The sequence below is a fragment of the Epithele typhae genome, assembly GCF_022376455.1.
Source record: "Epithele typhae strain CBS 203.58 chromosome Unknown BXZ73scaffold_41, whole genome shotgun sequence".
Lineage (NCBI taxonomy): Eukaryota > Fungi > Basidiomycota > Agaricomycetes > Polyporales > Epitheliaceae > Epithele > Epithele typhae.
Window position 1 is genome coordinate 112,403 of NW_025954232.1, and position 25,642 is coordinate 138,044.

General features: G+C 57.7%; 10 protein-coding genes across 10 annotated transcripts; 5 read left to right on the top strand and 5 right to left on the bottom strand.

Moving 5' to 3' along the window:
• Window positions 1-510: 510 nt before the first annotated feature.
• On the bottom strand, window positions 511-1,908 carry BXZ73DRAFT_79186 (uncharacterized protein; the record flags this gene model as incomplete). The annotated part of the gene is made up of 8 exons (XM_048023031.1): window positions 511-599; window positions 653-721; window positions 778-893; window positions 923-1,073; window positions 1,126-1,283; window positions 1,335-1,579; window positions 1,632-1,744; window positions 1,866-1,908. 8 exons carry the CDS (start codon window positions 1,906-1,908, stop codon window positions 511-513), a joined length of 984 nt encoding a protein of 327 aa, XP_047875674.1.
• A 669-nt stretch (window positions 1,909-2,577) lies between these two features.
• On the top strand, window positions 2,578-5,061 carry BXZ73DRAFT_91218 (uncharacterized protein; the record flags this gene model as incomplete). Its single annotated transcript, XM_048025901.1, has 6 exons — window positions 2,578-2,892; window positions 2,945-3,328; window positions 3,385-3,907; window positions 3,976-4,570; window positions 4,633-4,914; window positions 4,935-5,061. 6 exons carry the CDS (start codon window positions 2,578-2,580, stop codon window positions 5,059-5,061), a joined length of 2,226 nt encoding a protein of 741 aa, XP_047875675.1.
• A 356-nt stretch (window positions 5,062-5,417) lies between these two features.
• Window positions 5,418-7,425, bottom strand: BXZ73DRAFT_79188 (phosphoglycerate mutase-like protein; the record flags this gene model as incomplete). The annotated part of the gene is made up of 9 exons (XM_048023032.1): window positions 5,418-5,447; window positions 5,509-5,657; window positions 5,695-6,111; window positions 6,170-6,317; window positions 6,430-6,558; window positions 6,724-6,779; window positions 6,831-6,921; window positions 6,985-7,101; window positions 7,300-7,425. 9 exons carry the CDS (start codon window positions 7,423-7,425, stop codon window positions 5,418-5,420), a joined length of 1,263 nt encoding a protein of 420 aa, XP_047875676.1.
• A 2,741-nt stretch (window positions 7,426-10,166) lies between these two features.
• On the top strand, window positions 10,167-11,215 carry BXZ73DRAFT_91220 (short-chain dehydrogenase/reductase SDR; the record flags this gene model as incomplete). Its single annotated transcript, XM_048025902.1, has 5 exons — window positions 10,167-10,452; window positions 10,508-10,530; window positions 10,594-10,738; window positions 10,797-10,949; window positions 11,022-11,215. The coding sequence occupies 5 exons, from the start codon at window positions 10,167-10,169 to the stop codon at window positions 11,213-11,215; spliced, it is 801 nt and encodes a 266-aa protein (XP_047875677.1).
• Window positions 11,216-11,374: 159 nt separating this feature from the next.
• BXZ73DRAFT_50381 (uncharacterized protein) lies at window positions 11,375-12,638 on the bottom strand (the record flags this gene model as incomplete). Its single annotated transcript, XM_048020423.1, has 5 exons — window positions 11,375-11,481; window positions 11,541-11,822; window positions 11,888-12,048; window positions 12,143-12,428; window positions 12,476-12,638. 5 exons carry the CDS (start codon window positions 12,636-12,638, stop codon window positions 11,375-11,377), a joined length of 999 nt encoding a protein of 332 aa, XP_047875678.1.
• A 1,111-nt stretch (window positions 12,639-13,749) lies between these two features.
• BXZ73DRAFT_50421 (alpha/beta-hydrolase) lies at window positions 13,750-15,111 on the bottom strand (the record flags this gene model as incomplete). The annotated part of the gene is made up of 4 exons (XM_048020433.1): window positions 13,750-14,180; window positions 14,231-14,794; window positions 14,852-14,925; window positions 14,984-15,111. 4 exons carry the CDS (start codon window positions 15,109-15,111, stop codon window positions 13,750-13,752), a joined length of 1,197 nt encoding a protein of 398 aa, XP_047875679.1.
• Window positions 15,112-15,494: 383 nt separating this feature from the next.
• BXZ73DRAFT_50342 (anion exchanging protein) lies at window positions 15,495-17,636 on the top strand (the record flags this gene model as incomplete). Its single annotated transcript, XM_048020416.1, has 7 exons — window positions 15,495-15,694; window positions 15,752-16,032; window positions 16,088-16,578; window positions 16,628-17,124; window positions 17,177-17,364; window positions 17,427-17,548; window positions 17,604-17,636. 7 exons carry the CDS (start codon window positions 15,495-15,497, stop codon window positions 17,634-17,636), a joined length of 1,812 nt encoding a protein of 603 aa, XP_047875680.1.
• A 441-nt stretch (window positions 17,637-18,077) lies between these two features.
• Window positions 18,078-19,071, bottom strand: BXZ73DRAFT_50443 (uncharacterized protein; the record flags this gene model as incomplete). Its single annotated transcript, XM_048020436.1, has 3 exons — window positions 18,078-18,331; window positions 18,579-18,900; window positions 18,988-19,071. 3 exons carry the CDS (start codon window positions 19,069-19,071, stop codon window positions 18,078-18,080), a joined length of 660 nt encoding a protein of 219 aa, XP_047875681.1.
• A 3,705-nt stretch (window positions 19,072-22,776) lies between these two features.
• BXZ73DRAFT_50413 (Endonuclease/exonuclease/phosphatase) lies at window positions 22,777-23,769 on the top strand (the record flags this gene model as incomplete). Its single annotated transcript, XM_048020432.1, has 1 exon — window positions 22,777-23,769. One exon carries the CDS (start codon window positions 22,777-22,779, stop codon window positions 23,767-23,769), a length of 993 nt encoding a protein of 330 aa, XP_047875682.1.
• A 351-nt stretch (window positions 23,770-24,120) lies between these two features.
• BXZ73DRAFT_91225 (kinase-like protein) lies at window positions 24,121-25,484 on the top strand (the record flags this gene model as incomplete). The annotated part of the gene is made up of 4 exons (XM_048025903.1): window positions 24,121-24,485; window positions 24,540-25,189; window positions 25,239-25,318; window positions 25,377-25,484. The coding sequence occupies 4 exons, from the start codon at window positions 24,121-24,123 to the stop codon at window positions 25,482-25,484; spliced, it is 1,203 nt and encodes a 400-aa protein (XP_047875683.1).
• Window positions 25,485-25,642: the final 158 nt, after the last annotated feature.

Here is a 25,642-nt window from a genome sequence, read left to right on the forward strand (position 1 = left end):
CATCATGTCTCCCCACAAGCCATCGCATCGTTCCTCCCACCAACCGGACATATGTACTTTTACTATTCGTGTAAGCTACCCACCCCGCCGACCGACGAGCGTATTCCTACATCACATCGCATGTAGATGTTGTTCTCACTAGTGTACCATAGCTTCGCATATTGCCACGTATGCCTATGTCGCCTCCCTATGCGCACACCTATGCTTTCTCACATGCTCTCGATTGTCGCGTCCTTGTTGTACCCAGTACAGCCCTCGCTTGCACATAATAAACCATCCTCGACTCCACCCAGGAATTGAGCCGCCAACAATGCACCCAATTCGATGACACGAATGAGCCGTCAGTTTAAGTGGGGCATAACATTGCGGTAAATACTCGTACATGGTATGTAGTGGATGCATATGCTGGTGTATGAGAGTCCTTACGTGAGTATGCGAGAGGTTCAGTGAAATCGTGGTTCAGTTGTAATTGTTGCTGTCCAGAAATCTAATCCCAACCTCCAGCCGAGCTCAGAAGTCGTCGGACATGACATCGTGGTAGACGCGTCCTTCACCGGGGTAGATCACGTCGTCTGACTCCGAGTGCTCGTGGAATGCGTCTGTCCTGGGGTCAACGCACACTCTATCACCACACAGCGCAATGACCACTCACCGCTGCCGTCGTCGTCGTCCCTGTCCGACTCCTCCTCGTCTGGGTAGTCGTTCGTGTACCAGTCCTCCGCTGAGCGAGCTCGGTCTTGAGTCCTCATGATCTGAGTGGGACGTAAAGGGACGCACCGTTGGAGTCCTCGTCGTCTTCGTCACTGTACTCCTCGTCCGAGTCATCCTCTCCTGTAAGCCACTGAGTTCTGGTGGAAGACCGGTACTGCACAAAGGGCAAGGTAGATGTGGTTCTATGATCCCGATGAACGAAGTGGCGTACAGCCTCGCGATGTTGGATGCGGAACCAGGCGCACAGAGCTCCTGGACGGTGGTCGGGTGGTGGTAGAAGACGTCGTACACGTAGTCTTCATCCATGCTGGCCGAGTCCTTCTCGCCATTCACAGGAGCTGGCGGTAGAGGCATTCCGTCCACTGAGAGAGCAAATTGTGAGACAGCTGAGGAGAATGATGGACGCAGACGTACAGTTGAGATAGTCCTTCAGAAGAGGCAAGAATTTCTCGATCTCTGCGTCCGTCTCGCTCTGAGGGACAGTGCCGTTCGTCGACAGTACGGCGTCGTACAGCTTGAACTGTGCTGCCCGTTTCGCCGATTCTATCTCCTTCGTGGACCACACCTTGGGGCTGTTGTGCATGAGGAGATGCGAGGAAGGGATCGGACATGGGTGGACGTACGGCGCGGTGGCGTTCCGCCGTCGTGGACTCTGTTCCTCCTGAACATCGTCCTGGGGTATAATGGTGTATGTCTTGCTCGGTCCGGGGAAGGATGATCGTTTGTACTGCGGGGCGCCACCCATGGGCTTGACCTCTGCCGGTGTGGACGGACGGACGTTGGAGGTGGTTGGCGGGGCAGTAGAGGGATCGACAGTAGACTCTCGCGGTCTCTTCTTTGGCAACTCGCGCAAGCCAGCAATTCGCCGCTGTAAAACGTTGGATGTTGTGGAGGCAGAGTGGCTGAAGCAAATCACGTACCTGGAGTTCCCTCTGCTGCTCGTCATTCCACGCGGTCTGCTCGACTGTGGCCGCATACTGGAATACATTGACACCACCCTTTGTCTTCTTCCTGCTCGGAGACGCCTCTACGACTAAGATGCCGCATGCACCATGTTAGACGACACCGCAAAAATCGAAAACAGGGACGGCAACAAACCAAGGGCATCCAGAGGCTCTTCGTTCCGCTTGCGCTTGATACGCACAATGGCGTACGGCTGAGGCAGTGCGGCTGGGAATCAACGTCCATGGTCGCCATTTTGGAGATGGTGAAGGAAGAAGGAAGAGGAGAGGTGGTGGCTGCAGGTCCGGACCTGGAGTCTGGCCCAACCAGTGCCACGTGCCGCAAAGATGACGACGTGATCACCGGGTACCGGGCCGCAGGATGAGAGCCTGAGGCGGAACACGGCGCAGTTGTGGGACGTGTTCCTCCAACCACCCAGCTGGCATCGTTCGCTATGTTGCTGCCCGACGTGCGTAGACGAGGACTAGTATGTGACCAGGTGAGACTGTCCGCCTTTCAGACCCTACCGATCGGCCCCATGTGGTGGTGGACCACGGCCCAAGGCTTGGCCTTTGCCTCCAACTTTGACATCGAATTGCTCGCATCGCCTGGATCTGTCGGGATTGGATGCATTTTGGGAGGCAGTCATGGGATGAGCACAAGTGGGGATGTCAACGCCAACCAAGCAGGTGATGGACGCCGTCGTGGGCATCAACGCCGAGGACGCTCGAATCTCACGGCCTCGACAGCCCGCCAAATGCACGGACGTACTTAGGATGGCCCGTCCGGCCTCGCCTCTGCCTCACCTTTCTCTTTACCCTCCACTCTCCGGTTCCTACCGTTTTCTCCGCCTTCCCTCCCAAACGTCAACCTCCGTATAATCGGCGACTGTCACTCCTTTGGTCTCTTGGCTTCCGACCTCTTATGAACCCGCAACACTCTTACGAGAACGTGGGACTCACCACACTCCAACCCAAACCTCGCAGGAACAAATGCCTTTGGATCGGCTTGCCTGCCGCCGTCGTGGCGATTGTTGTCGCAGTCGTCGTGGGCGTCGTGGTGAGCCGTAATCACAAGTCCGAGTCCTCGAACTCGGCCTCTCCCAACTCGGCCTCTCCCTCTGGCTCGACCCTTACCGGCGAACCTGCTGCTAGCCAGGCTGCGAGCATCAAACAAGATATTGGTCTCTTCCCCACCGGCACCGACAGCCAATACCTTCTCCCCCTCTACCCTTCCACCGTGAGTTCTGCCAGTTTTCTATGCGAGCGCTCTTTTGAACGCCAGAGTCCAGACAAACTCGGCTGCCTTCAGCTCTCCCACCTTCAACCCCTCAAATAATGCCGCTTTCTCTTGGCCCGAAGACCCTTTCAAGCCTGCTAAGCCACAGGTCACCACCGTTCGCCCAGACAGGCCTCGCCTGCTCGCACCTGCCTACAAATGGCAGGCCCTCCCCAAGCTCATCGCTACCGATCCTTACCTCAAGTCCTGGAATGAGACCATCTTCCAGAACGCCACGGACTACTACAACCAACCTGTGGTCAAGTACTTCCTCGACGGCGGTTCCGGGATTCTTGACAACGCCCGAGAGGTCAAGATGCGTATCAAGGCGTTCTCATACGCATACCGCATGTCCAACGACACGAAGTGGGTCGACCGTGCTTGGCTTGAGCTTCAGGTGCGTCTATTTTCGAGCCGCGTAGATCAACTCGCATACCCATATGGTGTCTACAGAACGCTGCTGGAAAGGGAACTACACCATTCGGTCCAGATGACCTTACGAAGTGGAACCCGTCTCATTTTCTCGACACCGCAGAGTTCACTGCCGCCTTCGCTATTGCGTACGACTGGCTTTACGATCAGTGGACCCCGGATCAGAAAGGCCAAATCGCGTCCACCATGACCACTCTTGGTCTCCAGCTCGGCGTGGATTACATCAACAACGGCTCCGCTTGGTGGGCGGGACCCTCAATCACCGGCAATTGGAACTGCGTCACGATGAGTGGTCTCACGATGGGAGCCCTCGCCCTCCTCGGCGACGACACAAGTGGGCTCCCTGAGAAGGTCCTAGGGCTTACTGTCCCGAATGCCCTTGCTGCCTGCGCCTTCGGACCCTCGTCCGACGGCACCTGGGCCGAGACCGCCAACTACTGGTACTTTGGTACGACCGGTCACGCCGAGATGACCTCCTCTCTAATGACCGCCACCGGCTCCGATTACGGCCTGCTCTCGACGAACCCCGGGTTCGAGAAGACCGGTCTGTACCACATGTATGTGATGGGCCCCGGCTCTCTGTTCTCGTACGGCGACCATGGCCCGAACAAGTTCTCGACGACGCGAACGCAATCATTTTCTACGGCGACCAGTACAACCACCCCGAGTACGTCCTCTACCAACGCGATCAGCACGACGCCCCGGAGCCAAACAGCGTTTTCTGGTACAACCCGACCGTCGCCGGCGCATTCTGGGACAGCATGCCGCTCGACCACGTGTTCGACAACCACACCGACCAGTGGGCGTCGATGCGCTCCTCGTGGACCGACCACGACGCGCTCTACGTCGCGATCAAGGCCGGCACGCTCCAGGGCCACCAGACGCACAACGACCTCGACGCGGGCGACTTCGTCATTGACGCGCTCGGCACGCGCTGGGCGGGCGACCTCGGCTCTGGGGACTACAACTCCGCCGGCTACTTCGACGACGGCGACGGTCAGGACAGCAAGCGCTGGCTCTACTACCGCAAGCGCACCGAGGGCCAGAACACGATCCTCGTCGACAAGCAGAACCAGATCGTCACCGCGCAGCCGACGATCGAGTTCGGCTCGAGCGAGTCCGAGCAGGGCTCGAGCACCGTGTACGACGTCCCGTCGGACTCGACCGCGTTCTTCACCGCGGACCTCACGAGCGCGTACCCCTCCGGGTGAGTCCCGTCCTCCCTCCCGCGCGTCCGACCGCGCACGCGCTGACCCGCGCTCCCCGCAGCACGACCTTCAAGCGCGGCGTGCGCATGCTCAACGCGCGCAAGCAGGTCCTCCTCCAGGACGACATCACCTCCTCCGGCGCGGTCATGTGGCGGATGCACACGAACGCGACCGTCGCCGTCGACGCCTCCGGCACGTCCGCGACGCTCACAATCGGCGACAAGAAGCTGCAGATGTCCCTGCTCAACGCGCCCTCGGGCGCCGCGTTCACGACTGGGCCCGCGAAGCGCTTCGACGACGACCCGGCGCTGCCCGCGGCCAGACCGACCAGGAGAACGTCGGGGTGACGGTCGTGATGATCAGCCTCCCCACGGGAACGTACAGCCTCCAGGTGCTCTTCAACCCGCAGTGGGACGGCATGAGCGCGAGCAGCTTCGTCACGCCGCCGTCGGTGCCCGTCGATAGCTGGGATCTGAAGAGCCACAACTAGAGAGGGATGATAAGTAGCTTACTGCGGTCTCATATTGAAATCTTCGGACGGCACCTTCGTAGTATACATAATGGACTCTAACGAGCGGATTTTACGGACCTTCAATATAGTTGGCGTGTATACGAAGTTTCCATCCTTTACCCAGCATGCGTATCTAGGAGTATCTCAGTCGGCCCATACCTGAATGTGCTCTAATAACGGCGATATGTTCAGGCGACCTGCTCAACCAAAAAAACTCGAAGAAGATCGAGAACTCCGTCCATTCGTAAGGGGTCTCCGGCTCCAGTGATATACATGTCAGGCTACATGGGGGTCATATCGTCGTACAAATGGCATTATGACTGTACTGCGCCTTCTCAAACACTCTCCTTCGTGATCGAGTCTGTCTGCAGGAGAACCAAGGGTCAGCGAAAAGAGCGACACGCATTCCACCCAGAACCAACGTACCGAAGATCCCGCCTCGGACGTCCGCCGCCGCCGGTTCGGCAGCTGGAACTTGACGTACCCCATGAACGCGAGGACACGAAGCCCATCGCCCACACCGCGACCGCCGCGCCCGCCCCGATCCACCCCGCCGCAAGCGGGGACACCGCGTCCTCGACCACGGACATCGACCCCGGTTGGAAAACGAACGCGCCCGAGCACCCCGCAGGCTCGACTGCCCGCACGCGTAGCACCAGTCCATCGTCGTGTTCACCGCCGCGGGCTCGAGCGCCCCGAGGAACGTCGAGAGCGGGACGTCGGTCCCGCTGAAGGCCGGGAGCGTCATCGGTGCGCGGCGAGCCCCGCGTCGTCCGTCCCGTTCTTGAACAGGAGGCGCACGGTCGGCTCCGCGGGGGGTCGCCGGCTGGCGGACCTCGAAGACGACGGGGGCGGCGTAGTTGACGATCGCGGGCGGGAGCGCGCCGTTCGCGTTCACGCCGGTCATGTTGAACAGGCTCAGGAACGGCTTGTAGGAGATCGCGGAGTAGTGGAGCTTGAGGGGGTCGCTCGAGTTCGCGATGCGCTGCATGGCGGTCGCGACCGAGGGGATCATGGTCCGGAACGCGACTGCGGCAGAGACGTGCCCGTGAGCACGGTGCTTCGTAGGTGAGACGCGTTGACGTACTGTTTCCGATGCCGTTGAGGGACGTGTCACTGAAGACGTTGTACTCGTGCCAGTTGGCGAGATCGCGGGCCTGCGCAAGAGCCCCGGTAGGGAGCGAGGCTGCGAAAGTTGCGTTGTGGATCGATTGGACATTCATGAAATCAAAGATCTGAGTATCTAGTAAGCGTTACGAGCGATACATGTTCAAGCGAAGACACATACGTTCCACTGAAATAGACGTCAGTACGATACTTATAAGAGACCAAGCCGAGCATGCCTACAATGTTCTGAAGCGCCACGAGACGCCCGTCCAAGATGGGAACGAGGCTGGTCAAGAACGCATTGACCTCGGCGGCCTTCTGTGCGAAAGCACGGGAGCTGTAAAAAGCTAAAGTGTGCTGGTCGAGATTCTGATATCGCGTTATTAGTGAATTGTTCGAACGTCACGACTCGCAGTAAACTTATGGACGCTTGCTCGCTTTGTATGGGTCTGGGTTCGAACTTTGTCAAAGTTCGAACCACTCGACCAAACCGGCCGTCACGAGATGGTACAACACCCTGTAAAAACGACTCACGGGGCAAGACGTAAAGCCTTCCAGAGAGACATCCTCGTTGGACTCCACCGACTCAACTGAAATGTTCGTGAGGAGCAGCTCTCATGATCGGAGAACATCACACTCACTGGGAACATATTGGTACCCGTTAAGTGGACTCGTGACGTTTGTGCCGTTCGCGAGCTGGATGACGGAGCTCGACGTGGGCGGCCACAAGCCCTGCGTAAGCGCCACAGCGCTGTCGTAGATAACACCCCCTTCGCCACCCGCGTCGGCACGCACTTTGACCTGGGTCCCGTTGAAAAGCTGGCTGCTGCTCGCAATGCCTTTGATGAACGACGGTGACGACTCGTTCAGGTATAGGCTATTGAGGAGCGATCCCAGCTGGAACTCTTGTGTCTGCGGGCGGCCAAGGCATCAGCTCCCAGCCGCGGTGGTACTCCTCGTGGCCGAGCTTCTGCGTGCGCAGCAGAAAATCCTTCCGAGCCCGTGCCATCACGGCTGACCAGCTCATCCCTCCCCCCGCTGCATCCACCAACACCGCATCCACCAACACCACAACCACATCCGTACGCAAGAAAGGAGCAGTATACTCACCTCACCGAGAGGCGTGATCGCAGTGTCAGACGCGTTATAGGTGGCCAGGTCCTGGTAAAACCCTTGCCGATCGCCATGGCGGGCGAGAACAACCACTCCGAGAAGAGTGCTTCCGTCGCTGGACATCTTGAAGGGTGGATGGGTTTTGCTACACAGGTAGGAGGGCTGTGCGTGCAGGATGACTGGGCGTCCAGGAGAGGGAGGGTCTCGAGATCTCCGAGTGTCCGGAGGAGGCTTTATATCGCACGGGCTCGGCCGGCGGGGATGGCCAGTTGGGCCATGTCTGATGTGTTCAGGTCGAGAAGCTTCGCCCGTCGAACTATCCACTTGCGCGCTCCTGCGAAGCTACGTAAACCTCGATTTGATTTGATATTATCTCGAGCACTCACGCCATGTCCGCAGCCGCATGCTGTTTCCATGTTGCGCGGCGATTTGCGTGGTGCCTAGCTGCGTTCGAGTCATGGGAAGAGCATGAAATAAGCGCCATTGGATACTGTGCGACGAAATACCATGCCAGCGTCTACTAGCACTTGTTGCCATCCATCATATGGGCATCGAGTCCTTTCTCCCCGAGGCCTCGTGCTACCGGCGTGCTTCTAGCCAGCCGAAGTCGCGAAAAGACCACGGCAGTCTATCTTTGCACAAGGATGGCCGGGACACCTTCGGCGTGCGTGAGCGTCAAGCCTCCCCTGAACCGGGCCGCCCTCCCTGCACACGCACTCCATGGAACAGAGATTTCATAGGGAACGGGCCTTCAGTTCAGCCATCGAAGGGCAGGTCAACCCGCAAGCCCGAGTGAGAGCGCTTTCGATGTGCATTCCCATTTCTCGAGGAGAGACTCTCAGCTGATTTGAAAATCGCCACAAGGTGCGTTCACGGTGATGGTTTAAACGCACGAGCTGAACCTAGCGCATTCGATGCAAGGGTCATAGGTTCGTCATGGCCGTGAGTAGTTGAACGTCGACCGTGAAAAGGTGACGTTGGCTGCCACGCTCTTGATCCCTACTTCTTCAGCTGGCCTTCCAGTCTTCTCAGTCCTTCAGCTTCTCGTGCCGTCTACATGACACCCACGCAGCTGATCGCACCCGCACACTAACACAAACATCATAACCGCAACCAGACTTCACCCATGTCGCACATAAAACTACTTCAGCATGTCGAGCTCCTTGGGTTACCCGCGCCCCAAGGACGTCAGTCATCATCATCTCGTTCCAGTGGAAAACGCGCGCCATCTGCCACGACGAGCCACCGTCCGTTCGGTTTCTCCGTCGGGCACGCCCCACATGCGCACGATCTCGCACCGGTACGGACGGCACCTTCTTGGGGTGACGCATGTTGAGCCGGCCGGCTTTCCCAAAGGACGCTAAAGAACAGAATACTCACCCCTTCCCATATGCCCAGAGCCACCGCACAAGCTTTCTTCATGATCATCCTCCACTTAGGACAACCGGCACTCCTGGTCGTACGTGTCACAAAAATGCCGGTTCCTGCATTCCGCACAAAGTAGCCCTCATTTTGTTGGTTGACGGGTGTCGGGATACTTACACCCTTGGGATTGAAGCGCATGCATTCCGGCTCTTTCGCTCGCATTTCAAGAAGTCGATGTAGGTGGCTTGTAGGAAAGTCCAAGATCTTCGAGCTCTAATGCGGCTTCCCCTGTCAAAAGAAGAGATTGGCCGGCGCTCATCGAGCACAATGTGTAGTGAGGATATCATACCAGCCATTTGGGACCGCGAGTAGGATGAGTCCATAGCCCGACCTATTCGCCGAGCGTTCCTTGCGACGAGAGATGGCTTGTCAAGCTCTTCCCAGCCACAAAATATGGATATGTGCGTTGAGAGCGCATGGTAAAAGATATATGCATCCTAAGGGCAGGAAAGGACAGTCGAGAGACTCGAGAGATAATAAGCTCACACTCCTTCCGGGCCTGTGACGTAGATGCACGTGCCAGTGACAAACGCATCGGGCACCGATAACTTCGCGCAACCACGTCGGCGAACACTACTGCAAAGTTCCTGTCATGGGTGTTGGTTACATGCTGGATCGATGGTGCAGGTATAATATTGATACATTCCTAGCAGGTCGAGAATCGACTATGTTAAAAAGTGGAACTGGGACCCTATGATCTGGGTTGTCGAAGTAAGCGTGAGTCGCTCGTAAAACCTTGAAAATACCTGCACCACTGACCTGAGCCAGATAGGTATGAGAGATCAATGCATCATGCTTGCATAGTAGATGACCTCGCAGACGGTTGCCGCTCTAAAGTCGTGGACGCATCACTGGAAGTCTAAACGCGGACAGTCAGTGATGTGCAGGCTAGACCATGTATATGTTCACGCACCGAGGAGTTTCGCGAATACGAAGAGTTTTTATTGCGGAATGCCTGCATTTGGATGGACATAGTCTCGTCTTTACGCTCGGAGGGATCATAGGGGTGTTCATGAGGACCCAAGCTGTTGCCGAGAGGCTGGCAGCTATAGATGCGTGTGGCCAGGCCATGGGTGACGAGGCTTGCCGGGGTGTATGTATGAGAGGGTGGGAGAGCTGAGAAGGAGGGAAGGGGATATATAGAAGATGGAGCTGAGCGCCGTCTCGATCGGCTTCATTGTCACCCTATGACGTATTCGTCCGACTCGAGCACCGCCCCGGGACATAAGCATCTCGAAACCCCGCGTCGGAACGCGCCCAGCCGACGCAGGGGGCTGCTGCCTGGTGTCGCGACCTGCGTTTGCCGCCATCTTCATATTCCTCTTCCCGGCCCGGGGGCGCCGAACTACGTACTCATCCGAAAGTGACAGCCGCTTTTGGCATCGCGGCATCGCACGGCCCTGGCACGTTGCAAGCTTCCAAACCGGTCTCAGTTGACCATGTCTGTCAAGGTCGCGATAGTCACGGAGCCTCCTCTGGTGCGAATCTCTACGACGACTCCGCACTTCGCAACCACTCAATGTCTTCGACTCGCAGGAATTGGACGTGCGACCACGATCGCCCTCGCCAAAGCGGGCTGGTTGTCTCCATTGTGGCTCGTCGGGCAGATAAGCTCCGCGAGACTGCCTCCCTTGTGCCGATCCTGCCAATGTGTACGTCTACGAAGGCGACGTTACCATTCAAGAGACGTCGTGAAACTCTTCAGCGAAACCGTCGCACGCTTCGGTTCGTCCTTCAGCTTCTGCTATCGCGGAAATATGAACTTGCGCGCTATTTCCAGGCCGTCTTGACTTGGTTTTCAACGTACGCGGGCATCTCCGATTGGACGCCGGACTCTTCGTTCTCGCTGCTCATGAGCTTGCGTAGAATGCAGGCATCACAGGACCAGACGCACCGCTCGAGGACGTCCCACTCAGTGAGTTTCAGAAGCTCCTAGGAGTGAATATTGTCGGCCCCTTCCTCTGCACCCAAGAAGCATTCAAGGTGTTCAAAGCTCAGTCACCGCCCGGGGGTGCGTCAACGCCCATTCCCCCCTCCAGTCGTACGCTGACCCGCACGTCGCTCCGTAGGTCGCATCATCAACAACGGCTCTATCTCTGCACAGACTCCGCGGCCCAACTCCGCGCCGTACACCCTCTCGAAGCACGCGATCACCGGGCTCACCAAGTCGACCGCCCTGGACGGCAGGGCGTTCAACATCACTTGCACTCAGGTGGACATCGGTCAGTTCTCTGCCGCCGGTCGCACAATGGGCCTTTTCTCCACGAAACTGTCCACTCACTGCATCGTTTCAGGCGGCGCGCAAACTGCCCTGTCGCCTCCTCCGGGAGGACGGATTCAGCCCAACGGAACTTTCTCGGAAGAAGCGACGTTCGACGCCAAGCACGTCGGCGAGGCCATCGTGCACATCGCGAGCCTCCCGCTCGACGTCACCGTCCTCGTGTTCAACATCATGGCGACGCAGATGCCATTCGTAGGCCGCGGGTAACATCGAAGCACGGAGCAGGGCAAAGAAAGAACGCAGCATATCCTCCCATTGTACACCTGGCAATCATACATCTTCGTACGACCTGGAACCTTTCAAATACCATGACATTGGTGCCAATCGCGTGCTTGAGCGCCGTAGCTCGAGAACACCGGGTTGGATTCAGACATGCGTGCGCCCGCCTACGCCCATATTCTGCTGCTGCGTCATGAGCGTCGCGATGCACCCCGAGGCATCCGGCGCGGGGATGTACCCCTCCCTGCACTTCGCTGCGGGTTTCATCAGCGTCTCTTCCTGGTCTCGGCCCGCGGTAAAGAACCAGACTCACAGACGACACACTCCCCCGCCTTGCACGTCACGCGGTCCACGAACGGGATCGCCGAGCAGTCCCGGCCCCCGTCCGCGGAGCGCTCCCCGAACGGCGAGTCGTCGTACACACACCCGCCGCAGCTCTCGAGGTCGTGCCGGACGTCGACGCACTCGTGCGCGCGCACAAACCCGCGCCCGCCCGCGCCGGATCCGTAGATGGGGCAACTCTTGTGGCCCGCGGGGCACGCGTCGCGCCTTGCCGCGCGCCGCCGTGGGAGCCCGCTCGATCCGCCCCCGTTCGCTGTAGGCGCAGCGCGCGTCGTGAGCGGGTGGAAAGCAGAAGAGAGGGGAGAGGACGGCACTTACGGCAGGTGTTGGACGACGTGAGGTCGCACGTGCCGCTGAAGCCGACGTTCGACGCGCCGCACTGCGACGACGCGGTCGCGCCGAAGGGCGAGCTCGCGCCCTTGACCGGGCACGCCTGGCAGTGCGGCTGGCCCGTCGTCCCCTGGAACGTCCCCGCGCAGCTGCATTGAAAAGTCACCGAGACCGCGTCAGCGTGCTTCGTTCGACCCCGCAATCGCCGCGATCCATCATCCGAATACCGGAGCCCCCACTCACCACAGGCAGCATGCCGTCTGGCCCGTGAGCGGCTGGAACGACCCCGCCGCGCACAGCGGGCACTCGAGCCCCGTTCCCGGCGTGTCCGAGAACCGCCCTGCCGGGCACGGCTGTGGCGTCGAGCGCCCGACCCCGTTGCAGAACGAGCCGGGAGGGCACGGCAGGCACGCCGCCTGTCCCGTCTGCGGCTGGTACGAGCCCTGCGAGCACGCCGTCTTCCTCGTCGCTCCGGGCCCGGCCGCGAAGGACCCCGCGGGGGAGGGGATGCAGGAGGTCAGGCCGGGGGCTGGATGTTGATGAACAGGAGAGCGTGAGCTTCGACCAGACGGGAACAATTGAGAATGTACGTGCCGTTCTGGAAGGTGCCGGGAGCACAGAGCGTGCAGGGCGACTGGCCAGTCGAGGAGAAGGAGCCGGCGGGGCACGCGGCAGCGTTGGCGAGGGCAGGCGCGAGGGCCAGTCCTAAGAAAGGGATGAGGACCTTGAGCGTGAGCATCTCGGTGGAATTGTGTCCTTAGAGCACTAGGCGGGTTACCAACGAGTCTGCGCTCGTATATGTACGCCAGGAGCACCGACCTCAGAACGCTCCAGCTGAGGCCAGCATGGGTGCCGATGTCACGAAGAGCATGCCGACGACCGTACCATCGCCGCGAGCGCTGCCCGCGGAGACCGAGCAGTCTTTGACAGCTTCGAGGCGCATGGGGGGACGCCTACCATGCGGTCTGTGCATGGCTGTGGACCAGTGCCGGGGTGGAGGACCGAGATATGTGAGGCCATTAGACGGACTTGCCTCATATGCTAGCGAGAGTGGCCGAGGCCAGACCCGAGGCGTTCTGGTTGGCAGACAGATGCCACTCCGCTAGGAACGGGCCAGGGACGAGCAGTAGATCTATTCAAACTGCAGAGAATGGACAGCTCATCAGCAGGCGGCCTGCAATTCAGTGGGCGAGCGGATATTCTCACCCATACCAGCCAAGTCCACCATAACGACGCTCTGAAGTATGTCGCGGGCGAAGCGCGTCATGTGTGCGCCTTGAAAGCCGCCATCTCGGTAAGGAGAGTATGTACTTGGGATGCCGTCAGAGAAACGCGATGCTCGCGGGCGGCCGGGAGCTGTGTCGAAGCGCATACATGCCGGCATCACACATGCCCACCTAATGACCGTCGAATCAGCGTGTGCGCATACTGTAATAAAATACCGACTTGTTCGCTGCGGAGTACTTACGATATGTCAATGGCTGATGTGTTGGCGATGCTTGCGACGCCTGGGATCGTCGAACCTAAGTATCAGGATGAATCAATGAGATAGAAGTATTTTAATGTCGTTACCACACTTTCGGGTGGCAGCGGCTTGACGCGCCTTTCGCTTGAGGAGGCGAGGAAAACCCTTCGACGCAGACCTTGACGACTTTGAGGTCCACAGGGCATACTGTATGCATCTGTTCGGTCCGCAACGCATTTGCTTCTTCAAGCATGCATTCAAAGAGGAAATATATAGCATGGTATAGTTCTAGTGACTTGGAACGATCATCGCAGGTATATGACAGCAAGACGAACATACAAATAAGTTACTCGCCGATGATAACAAATATTGTGTCCCCTGTTCTCTACAGGTGGGTCCCGAGACGGAAAGTGCTCGCAATGAGGTCTTGCACGCCTTCTTGCAGACCGACTTCATTGTGGTTCCCCCAGAACGTCTCCACATACACCACCTTGCCAGCCGATCCGTCGAACTCCTCGATCGTCCCGAAAGTTGGGACTTCGATCTTGCGAACGAGCTGGCTCCGCAGTGTTCGGCGTTCTTTCTGAACTTCCAGATAGGTGCGATATTCTCCATCCGACGGGACGATGCTCGGCGAATCCGGGAGTGCCTGCGCGGCTGGGAGATGGGGATCAAGGAGGGTATCGAGAAGCGTGCGCGAGTGGTAGTGCGGAATGTCCATGTCGGCCTGACTGTGAGCAATCAGAATCGGCACGTTTATCTCTCCGATGATAGCGAGTGTATCGAAAGAAGGGACGAGAAGCCATTGGAGGAGCCCTGAATGATTGTAAGCACTAGCAATGTGAGGAGGAAGAGATATCGCATACTCTTCCCGAACGCAAAGCTCTGCAGAGGCTGCAAGATGGGAATGCCTTGAATAGTCGTTGTCTCGATGAGAGCCAGAAGACTAGTGAAGGGAGCCAAGAGGGCGACACCGCGAGGTTTGATATTTTCTTCAGCAAGCGCGGTAGCGAGACCCGTCGCAATTGCGGTACCCAAGCTATGGCCAACGATCACCACTTCGTCCGCCTTCACGCCTTGTTCCATAAGCCAGCGCCAGGCCGTCTTCGCGTCTTCGATAACCCCTTCTGCGGATGGAATGCCTTCGCTATCACCAAATCCTCGGTAGTCGACGGTGAATACATTGGCCTTTAGACGAGACGTGATCGCGGAGTAAGCTTGGATGCGTGTCGGAGCCGCACGGGTAGCCGCGGCGCCGTGACAGTACAAAACCGTGGGGTAAGACTTGAGTGCTTTGTGGACATCCTCTAGGGTTGGCTGTTCGAAGACAGAGGCTCTATGCTCTTGATAGTAAGGATCCGAAAGCACAAACCATGCGCCAATCGTGAGGTTGTCTGGTGTGATGAGCTTGAAGTCCATAGTCTTGCCCGCTGTTCGCGGAGCATGCTCGGCTGAATGCGCATATAAGGACCGAGACAAACACTCACGTGCAAGTCCGTACTTCTCCGGCATATCGAACCTCGCACCCCATGGAATACGGATGGCATTTTGGAACAACGCGCTATATCGAGGATGCATGCATCGGCAAACAGTACGAGACAAGGACTGGCACCACTTACTGCCGTTGAACGAAAGGCATTGCGAGGAGCATGATGATGACGGCATACAGCGCGCTGCTGGCGAACGCGAATTTGTGCAACTTGTCCATGATGCCGCCGCTGTGCGCAGCAGTACTAGAGGTGGACATGGCGGAGGAAGATGGAGGTCGTGTCCAAGAGCGTCGAAGGCGCGCTCCGATCCGGACGGGACGCGATCCGAGGACCGACGCGCGCTGACTGCCCCACCTTGCCGAGGACTATGCCGACCGAGGGATGGGAGCCTCCAAAGTCGCGAACAACCTTCTCACCGACACGAATCCCTCTCCCACCACCCCCGACTACTGTGGGAGATATCTTCGTGTGGTACGCCGCAGTAGGAGCTCTACGAGTGCGTTGCTCATCGACCCTCTCTTTCTTGGCTGACACCCTTGGAAGTCTTCCTACCCATCTCCTTAGACTAGGCGGTCCCAACGGATACCTTGCATGAATCTCACGAAACTATCAAACGCCTCACGAAGCCCCACTCCTCACAATGTCCACACCGCCGTCTACCTCCTCTTCTCCCTCAGCCACGCTCCGCGGGAGGCGGAAGCTTCCTTCGTGGATTCCTACTTTCATCGGACGCGGCATTCTGCGAGACATCCGGGCTCGTGCGCCCTACTACGCCTCTGACTGGAAAGATGCGTGGAACTATAGAGTGATACCGGCCATAGTGCTTATATTCTTCGCCAAGTGAGTCGCTCTGATATACTTCTCGGGCTCCTACCCTGAGCCTCCATCCGTGCCAAGCGTCCTCCCCGGAATCGCCTTCTCCCTGGACCTCATAGAGACGACCCAGCAATATGGGGTCACCGAAGTGCTGCTCTCTTCCTTCATGGCTGCCTTTATTTTCTCCATTTTCGGAGCGCAACCTCTCTGCATTGCTGGTGTCACCGGCCCCATCACCGTGCTCAACAAAACGATTTTCGACATCATAGAACGTCAACCGGATGCCCCCAACTATCTCCAGTTTGTTGGATGGGTGTACATGTGGGGAGCAATACTCCATTGGATCACGGCAGCCCTGAACTGTGAGTACATTTTCCTTCTTCGAGCCCCCCCTTTTACCTGAACACGGCTATCCAGGGTGCAACTTCCTGAAATACGTCACCTTGTTCTCATGCGACACGTTCGGATTCTACGTCTCATGGGTCTACCTCCAGTACGGCATCCAAGTCATTACGCGGCAATATCCCTCTGGCGGCGATCTAGTGGTGGAGTCTTCAGGTGGAACACTAGACGGCGCTTTCGTCGGCACCATGCTCGCCCTCCTCATGACCGTTACGGCCTTCCTCTTCCGGGGCCTCTCCGAATCGGCATACTTCCACAGACACGTGCGGCGTTTCTTTGCAGACTATGGAATGCCAATCTCCCTCGTCGCCTCGTCCGCCATGGCATACTGGGGACGTTTCAACGCCGCCAACCCCACAACGCTCCCCACAGGTCACGCGTTTCTGCCCGTACAAGACCGCCCGTGGCTGGTCAAGTTTTGGGAGCTCGATGGAAAGTGGGTTGGGATCGCGTTCCCTTTCGGGTTCGTTCTCTGGGTGCTGTTCTTTTTCGACCACAATGTTTCGGTACGTCTCCTACGCCATAGACGTCTTCTTGGCTCACCTTATCGGACAGTCGTTGATGGCTCAAGGGACAAGCTTCCCGCTGCGCAAGCCTCCGGGGTTCCATCACGACTTCTTTCTTCTGGGTATCACGACATTCCTCGCAGGAGTACTTGGAGTACCAGCACCGAATGGCTTGATCCCCCAAGCGCCCATCCACACCACTTCCCTGCTCGTCATGGGCCGCCCATTCAAAGACGACGTCGAAACCACCGAGACAGACACAAAGGAGAAACGCAATGTCTCTGCGAAGGACAAGGCTGACGCCGACGCGACTCGTGCGCCGAGTGAAGCGGGGTCACGGAAAGCTAGAGAAGCCTCACAGTTTGAACCTGACCCTTCTCAAATACGCGACGGACTGGGCGATCTACGACAACACGAGGTGCCTGTTGCCGTCGTAGAGCAGCGCGTCTCGAACCTCGCTCAGGGCGCGTTGTGCCTCGTCCTTCTCACCGGACCTTTCCTACATGTCCTCAACCTCATCCCGCGCGGTGTGCTTGCCGGCCTCTTGTGAGTACACTGTCAGTGTCCAACATCGGGGCTATATTGAGTGCCTCTGCAGCTGGTACATGGGTGTCGACGCCCTCCAAGGCAACGGCATCACGCGCAAGCTCCTCTATTTCCTGCGCGACAAGGCGCTCACACCCGCAGACGAGCCGCTCCGCAAAGTCCGCAAGTCGAGGATCCTGCTCTTCGTCGCAGTCCAGCTCGTGGGCTTCGGGGCCACGATGGCGATTACTCAGACGATCGGTGCGTGCCTTCTCTCTACGCGACACACCATTTCGGCGCGGCTCACTGAAGGACCTTCACAGCCGCCATCGGCTTTCCGATAGTGATCTTCTTGTTGGTACCAGTCCGGACGTACCTCGTCCCTCTCTTGCCCTTCACGGACGAGGAGCTCGCGATACTGGATGGGCCTACAGCATCCCCATTTGTACGCCCTCCTTTCTACCACATGCCGAGCGAAGTCTCACATTTGCAAATCACAGACGATGGAGTCTGTGGGTGGTATGCGGACATAGACCGTTTTAGTCCCGCTTCGATACTCCATCGAATCACATCCGTGGTCTTCTCACTCGTAGCCTGTGTGCACTTCTGTGAAGCCTCAGTACCCGACGGTAGCAGGACAAAATCCTTGCCGCATCGATCGGCCATGCAGTTTCGCAATCCAAGGGCCCCCATACGCCGAGACGCATGCACCGGTTATTTCATATCGATGCCCATCAACTCTGTCCAATGAATGTCGATCATTTACAATGCAGCGTGGGTTTGCAGAGTACTACAGTAGCGTCTAAAGGCTAGTCGTAGGAACCATGAAAGGCGTAATCTATCGTTATTGCCTGCCGCAATGGCGTGCTCCTGTATATATACCGTGATGCCGTCAAGCGCAGGTCCCCTTCCCCTCCGCTCACACTCGCCCTCCTCCACCTCCCTAGTCCATTCTCCGCCCCGCCCCTCCCCGCCTACTTCGCCACCAGGACGATGATGAAGACGACCAGCACGAGCGCGAGCATCACGAACGAGAGGATGCTCGTGCTGATCCGCGCCACGGGGTACGTCCCATGCAACAGCGACTCCTGCACGTAGAAGTAGCGCATGACGCCGATCCCCAGGGTGAGGAGCCCGAAGCCGATCATGACCGCGCCCAACGGGCGCGCGAAGCGAACGATGTCCGCGTCCGTCGCCGCCCCCGACAGCGTGAACAGCTGCACGAGCGCTGCCCGTACCGACCGCCAAGGCCCCCGCGGAGCGCCGTCGGCGCACGGCAGCAGTACGGCAGACACGATGCGCGCGGACGCAGCACATGCGGCGGCGATGCGGGATGTCATGGTGCACGGAGACGGCAAGATGATCACGCGAAGGACGTGTACATGAAAAAAAAAGATCACGCGCAGGTGAGCGTCCCATTCCCTCCCCAGGCCGCGCGGCGGAGCGAACAAAAAGACGAGCGAAAGGGGACGCACCGACGCCGGTGGAGGCGATCGCGAGGCTCGTGCGCGCGTACGCGAGGAAGGTGCGCTCGGACGCGAGGTGGTCGCGCGCGACGCTGCCCGAGTTCTCGAGCGTGAGGAGCAGCTTCCACTCCGCGAGGGCCTCCCGCCAGCGCGGCTCGCCCCCCGCCTCCCCGCTCGCGCCGTCCGCGCCCCGTCGCCGCTTCTTCGAAGCCTTCTTGAGTCGCCCCTGGGCGTCGCGGCACTCGCTCGCCTCGCACGGGGCGCCGTTCGCGGGCGTCGCGGTCCCGCTGAGCACGCCGGGGGTGATGGGGGTTGATGCGCCGCTCACGGGCTGTGAGGAGGGGTGGTGGTGTCGGTGGGCGAAGCGGAGGGTGCGGAGGAGGTCGATGCGGAGGGCTTGTGGGGGGTCCATCTGCACGGATGGCAGGGGCGATGGCGGGAGCTCTGGTGACTCGGATGGCGGCCGCCTCGTGAGGACGGTGGGGGGCTCGAGGGTCGACATCGTCGTCTGCGGTGAGTGTTTGTCGTATTCTTGGTGGTGCGGTTGAAGAGCGTTGGAGGCGATGGGTATGGAGCGTTTGAGCGATGGGGGATGGAGGATGGGGAGGATGGCAGACACAAGACAAAGGGTGAGGGGAGGAATCGCCGGAGTGTGCGCGACGATGAAGAAGGGGGTGCCGTCAATGGGTGAATTCCAAATGACCGTCGCCCCGCCGGAAAGAGTGCCGTGCGGGTGTCGGCAGTATCGGAATCGCTAACGAATTCGTAGGTTGACGTCAGGTTGCGATTGGACGGGCGGAACAAGTGGAGGTATGTGCAGGACCATGTGCATAACGACGGATGCAACGCAGGTCTCGTGGGGTGCAAGAGGGGCTACCGTGACACATGTTCGCCCACCATGCAAGTCATCCTACGCCGTCCAGTTTCTCGTTTGGACGGCTGGGATGTCGACCTGCCAAGCTCGCCTGGTTTCCACCTGTACCTCACATCAATCAGGCCGGCTTAGCCCGTGGCACCGGGGGGGGTGGCCCGGGTCAAGTAGACCTGAAACCGTGCTCCCCCGCACGTTTGAATAATTCGTCCAATAAACCCGAGCTGTTTCCCAACAGGGAAGTGCTCGAACGCCCTCCCTCCCAAGTCCCCCAGCCCATCACGTGTCCCCGTCCTCCAGATCTCCCATCACTGATCAGTCCGCGTTATCTCTCCCGCCCGCGCCCGCGTTATCTCCCGCGCCCACGCCCACGTTATCTCCCGCGCCGGCGCCGCGCGCCTCCCTGCCCCGCCACCCGTGCTCGCTGTGCCCGACAGTGAGCTCGCTGTCCCTGCACCCTGCCTCCCCCTCCTGTCCGTTTCCCTCCGTTCTTTTTGTAATCTACTTGTATTCAAAATGCGCACCTAATTGTACACAATTCAATAGCCACACCTGCCTGGGTGTGCCTGCACTGAGCCCTCAAACCTCCCAAAATGCGTGCAATACAGGAACATATACAAGCACTCAACTGACCGGCAAAGCTCTGCATCATATAGTAGTAGATGAGAGCTGCTCTATTATAACATTTCAGGTGGATAGCTAGAGGGGTGCAGGTATGATGTCATATGTTATTTCAGAATGACATACCCCACAGTGATATGGTATATACATATATCGTCCTATGTACACCCAGAATCGTACCTAGAGGTCGTTCAGAGTGTATTGCAAGAAGAAGCAAGTGAATAGACGATGTTGTGGTGAAGATATGACATATGCTCAGAAGGGGGAGTTGGCTTGAAAATGCGGCCTTCATATGTTTTTTTGAAGACCGCTGATCACTTCGCATCTTGGTGCATTACGTTTAAATGTATATGGAGAGCTCAGATCGTTGGTTTGGTGCTTATCGGTGAAGGATTGGATACAGGCCATGGTATGTCATTATTCTATGACATAGAGTATAGCGATATGACATGTGCTCCGATTGTTATTCTGAATGGCGGAATAGAACGGGGTGTGCTTCTGCTAAACGATGCAGAAGAAACATTGAGAAACGGTGAAGAAGTCGTTGAGATATGTCAGATGGGTCTAGAACGGCAGGTTGCACAAAGAACGCCCTTGAACCACCTACACCACTTTGCACACTTCAAGCTCATATGGCATATCTCAGCGACTTCTTCACCGTTTCTCAATGTTTCTTCTGCATCGTTTAGCAGAAGCACACCCCGTTCTATTCCGCCATTCAGAATAACAATCGGAGCACATGTCATATCGCTATACTCTATGTCATAGAATAATGACATACCATGGCCTGTATCCAATCCTTCACCGATAAGCACCAAACCAACGATCTGAGCTCTCCATATACATTTAAACGTAATGCACCAAGATGCGAAGTGATCAGCGGTCTTCAAAAAAACATATGAAGGCCGCATTTTCAAGCCAACTCCCCTTCTGAGCATATGTCATATCTTCACCACAACATCGTCTATTCACTTGCTTCTTCTTGCAATACACTCTGAACGACCTCTAGGTACGATTCTGGGTGTACATAGGACGATATATGTATATACCATATCACTGTGGGGTATGTCATTCTGAAATAACATATGACATCATACCTGCACCCCTCTAGCTATCCACCTGAAATGTTATAATAGAGCAGCTCTCATCTACTACTATATGATGCAGAGCTTTGCCGGTCAGTTGAGTGCTTGTATATGTTCCTGTATTGCACGCATTTTGGGAGGTTTGAGGGCTCAGTGCAGGCACACCCAGGCAGGTGTGGCTATTGAATTGTGTACAATTAGGTGCGCATTTTGAATACAAGTAGATTACAAAAAGAACGGAGGGAAACGGACAGGAGGGGAGGCAGGGTGCAGGGACAGCGAGCTCACTGTCGGGCACAGCGAGCACGGGTGGCGGGGCAGGGAGGCGCGCGGCGCCGGCGCGGGAGATAACGTGGGCGTGGGCGCGGGAGATAACGCGGGCGCGGGCGGGAGAGATAACGCGGACTGATCAGTGATGGGAGATCTGGAGGACGGGGACACGTGATGGGCTGGGGGACTTGGGAGGGAGGGCGTTCGAGCACTTCCCTGTTGGGAAACAGCTCGGGTTTATTGGACGAATTATTCAAACGTGCGGGGGAGCACGGTTTCAGGTCTACTTGACCCGGGCCACCCCCCCGGTGCCACGGGCTAAGCCGGCCTGATTGATGTGAGGTACACACGACGGGCAACGGCCCAGCTTCGGAGCCCGAAAACGCGTAGAAAATGCCTGTCAAAGGTGTCTTTTCTGCCGCCTTTTGTGCGCGTGTGAAAAAGGCACTAAAATGGGCAATTTTTCCGGGTGCTTTACGGGGTGCCGAAAAGGATCGATAAAGAGACCTTTGGTGCCCATTTCAATAATGCGCGTTACTTATCACTCGTACTAACTTGTTTGTTACTCGCATACTATACACGCTCTATTGCCTTTACTATGAATTCTATTGTCTGTCGGGCCGAAAAATTCGCCCAAAACGTCACCTTTCAGGATACTCTACGACACACACAAACTTGACATAAAAGTTCGCCTTTCCCACCCTTTTTCTCCCCTGGAAAAATACCTGCCGAAAATGACACCTTTGACAGGCATTGTCTACGCGTTTTCGGGTTTCCAAGCTGGGCTGTTGCCCGTCGTGACAGGTGCTGGTTTCTCCCTCATCTGCACGGGCGCCCGTTTCAATCTCACGACGCCGGCAGTGGCACGCGGACCTTGCGTGGAACACCGTCGAGATAACGTACGGCTGTGGCTTTTCTTAGCCCTACTTGTCCTCCTTGCAGTACCTTTGCCAATGAACAAATTGTCATATGCGTGTTCACTGCGAATGACCGAATAACGCATCAGAGATCTGACTGCGAGTGTCGACAATTTGCTGCGCGGTGGACGGCGTGTGGAGCTCGGGAGTCGGGTGGCCCAGGCGGCGGAGTCCAAAACCTCGGGCATGTGGAGCGACAGGCGCTCAAATTCCTACGTCGACCGCGTCTCGACGCGGTATTTTCAGTCTTCGTCAACCGCACGTTCTTCAGCGCCTCCATTGTCGACTTGCAGACAGAGTCTAGAGAGGCGGCTGGTCGAAGTCCCCTCCCCCCCGAGTATCGGGTTTACCGCTCGGCCGAAGAAAACTGTCTCGCAGCTGAAACACAGACGCGCGGACCGAAGCTCTCCGCGCGCCGTCCGCTTTCGCTCACACCACTACTTATGCACACTTGTAGTAACAGTCTCCAGCGTACTCTCTCTGCCTTCAATCGCTCCACTCGACGGTGGGTTTCTATCCCCTCGCAACACGCCCAGAGCCAAGTGACCCAACCGTCTTCTCCCCCTGCGTCGAACACTGGACCCCTCTGTGCGCCGCAGCGCCTTTCTCTTGTCTCGTGGAACATGGACGCATTCCCCTCACGACCAATCGCACGCGCCGGCCATATACTCGGGCACATCCTCGCCGAACCGCCATCCCCAGACATCGTTTTCCTTCAAGAAGTTACTCGCGGCGCGCGGGCCGCTCTCCTATCCGATGCAAGAATACGTTCAACCTTTTTGGTAACCGACGCCCAGGACGAGGCATCGTTCCAGGCGGTACCCTTTGCAACCATGACGCTCTTGTCCCGCGCCCGCTTTGCCTGGAACAAGGATTCTCACGAGGAGGGCGACGACGGGATCGGAGGAGCGGAGAAAAACCTCAGGCTCGGCAACGTCTCCCGCATGGCTCTCCCGAGCAAGTACCGACGGGATGCGCTTTGTGTGGACATCCTGGCCCCGTCCGAGCCAAACACAGTCTTGCGTCTCATCAACGTGCACCTCGACTCACTTTGGGATGCGCTACCCTACCGCGTTCAGCAGCTCGAAATACTGGCCAACGTCCTGCGTGAGCCCGGGTGCGGAGGTGGGATTGTCGCGGGAGACTTCAACGCCATCCGCCGCGAAGACGATGGGCTTGTCGAGCAGAATGGGCTGGTGGACGCGTGGGTCGCTTTGCACGGGAGCGCAAGCCGCGGCGGAGCTACTTGGGGTGTCCGTGCGGAACGGCGGGACGAACTGAGGCCGGGAAGGCTGGACAAAGTTGCGATGATGGGCTTGACGGCAGAAGAGATGGAAGTCATTCGTCCGGGTCTTATCGAGGTACCCAGGCCGGGCGAAGCTCCTCTGGAAATTCCCTGGAGTGACCATGGTCTGAGATGTAACTTCGTCGTTTGAGTAAAGTCATTGTTGTGATATACGCGATCTCGTATTCAGAGCATACTTAAACCAGGACTGTAGTTGTACCGGGAGGGAGAGAGGGATATTTAGTGATCGTCTACGCTATCCAATGCTGCGCAGCTCCAACTTGGCACGCTCTACTTTGTTCACAGTTCAGGCCTGATGCAGGACGGCCCGACCGCCCCGCGCCGAATGAAGACGCCTCGATCACGTGAGCAAACGCGTACGCGAAGAGCGCGCGCCGTTCAAAACCGAACCTCGTGCGCTCCGCATTCCTTGTCCTCGACGGCGTCGTCGGCGCACCCGCCATCTCACCATAATATCCTTCAAGACACCGCGAAACCCACCATGACTTCGGTCAGTCAGCTCGCCCGCCAGATCTCCGCGCTCGAGATCTCCTCAAAACCCAACACCGCCGGCACTCGGCCACCCGCTGCGCAACACCAGAAGTCCGCCAGCCAGAGTAACGTCTCGAAGCTCCTCTCCAAGTATGCCGCCCCCGCTCCCTTTCAACCCACTTCGACGCTGCACAAGGCATCGTCTGCCTCTTCCGTAACCAACAAACCTGCACCCGCGCAACCCGTCCCATCCGCGAAACCTGCCCTAGACATTGGCCGTTATGACGGAGGCTTTGAGTTGGAGAATGAGACGAGAGGAGCTGCTGTGACGGGAGAGGCGGCAGTAGAGCTGGCGTTGGACTCGAGTGTTGCTTTGTGAGTGCATACAGTCTGCTCTGCCCGGCCCCCACGTCTCACAGTCCGCAACAGCGAGCGGCCCACACGCGAGTGGCATCTGACCGACTTCGACATCGGTCGGCCGCTCGGGAAGGGCAAGTTCGGACGGGTGTACATGGTGCGCACGAAGACGGAGCCGCACTACATCCTCGCGCTCAAGTGCCTGTACAAGTCCGAGATTGTCGAGTCGCGCGTCGAGAAACAGATCCGGCGCGAGATCGAGATTCAGCAGAACCTTCGGCACCCGCACGTCCTCCGCCTGTACGGTTACTTTCACGACGAGAAGCGCATCTTCCTCATGCTCGAGTTCGCCGGCAAGGGCGAACTCTACAAGCAGCTCACCAAGTACGGTTCCTTCACCGAGAAGCGCTCCTCGCGATATATCGACCAGATGGCCGACGCCCTCATGTACCTCCACGCGAAGCACGTCATCCACCGCGACATCAAACCCGAGAACCTGCTTCTTGGCATTAACGGAGAATTGAAGATTGGAGACTTTGGCTGGAGCGTGCACGCACCAGGCAACCGACGGAAGACGCTATGTGGCACCCTAGACTACCTCCCGCCGGAGATGGTTGAAGGACGCGATCATTCAGAGAAGGTGGACTACTGGGCACTGGGTGTACTCACGTATGAGTTCATCTGCGGCAACCCGCCGTTCGAGGACCTCAGTGGACATAACGGTGTGTAGTGTCCTGCGTACCCTGAACTACCTGTTGAACTCCGTTCTAGCCACCTACCGACGCATCCAGAAGGTCGACTTGAAGATTCCCTCCAAGGTCTCGCCTGAAGCACGAGATTTGATCATTCGAGTCAGTGGCAATTCCTCTATCATGTTCAGTGCATGCCCATTCATCTTCGTTTTGATAGCTCCTGCAATACACCCCGGAGCAACGTATCCCCCTTACGGAAGTCAGGAAGCACCCTTGGATCGTCAAGTACAGGTCCAAGGGTCACTCAACGTCAGGTCTCGCATAAGTCTGGCTGCTTATCTTTGTCGTTGCTCTTCGCTGTCTCTCGGACTTGCCCATCATCTTGCTTACTGTCACACATTATGTATTACACCCCACACAATGCGATATCCCCATGACCTTGGCCTATGCTCTGTATCACTAGCTCACTAGCACGAGGGGAGT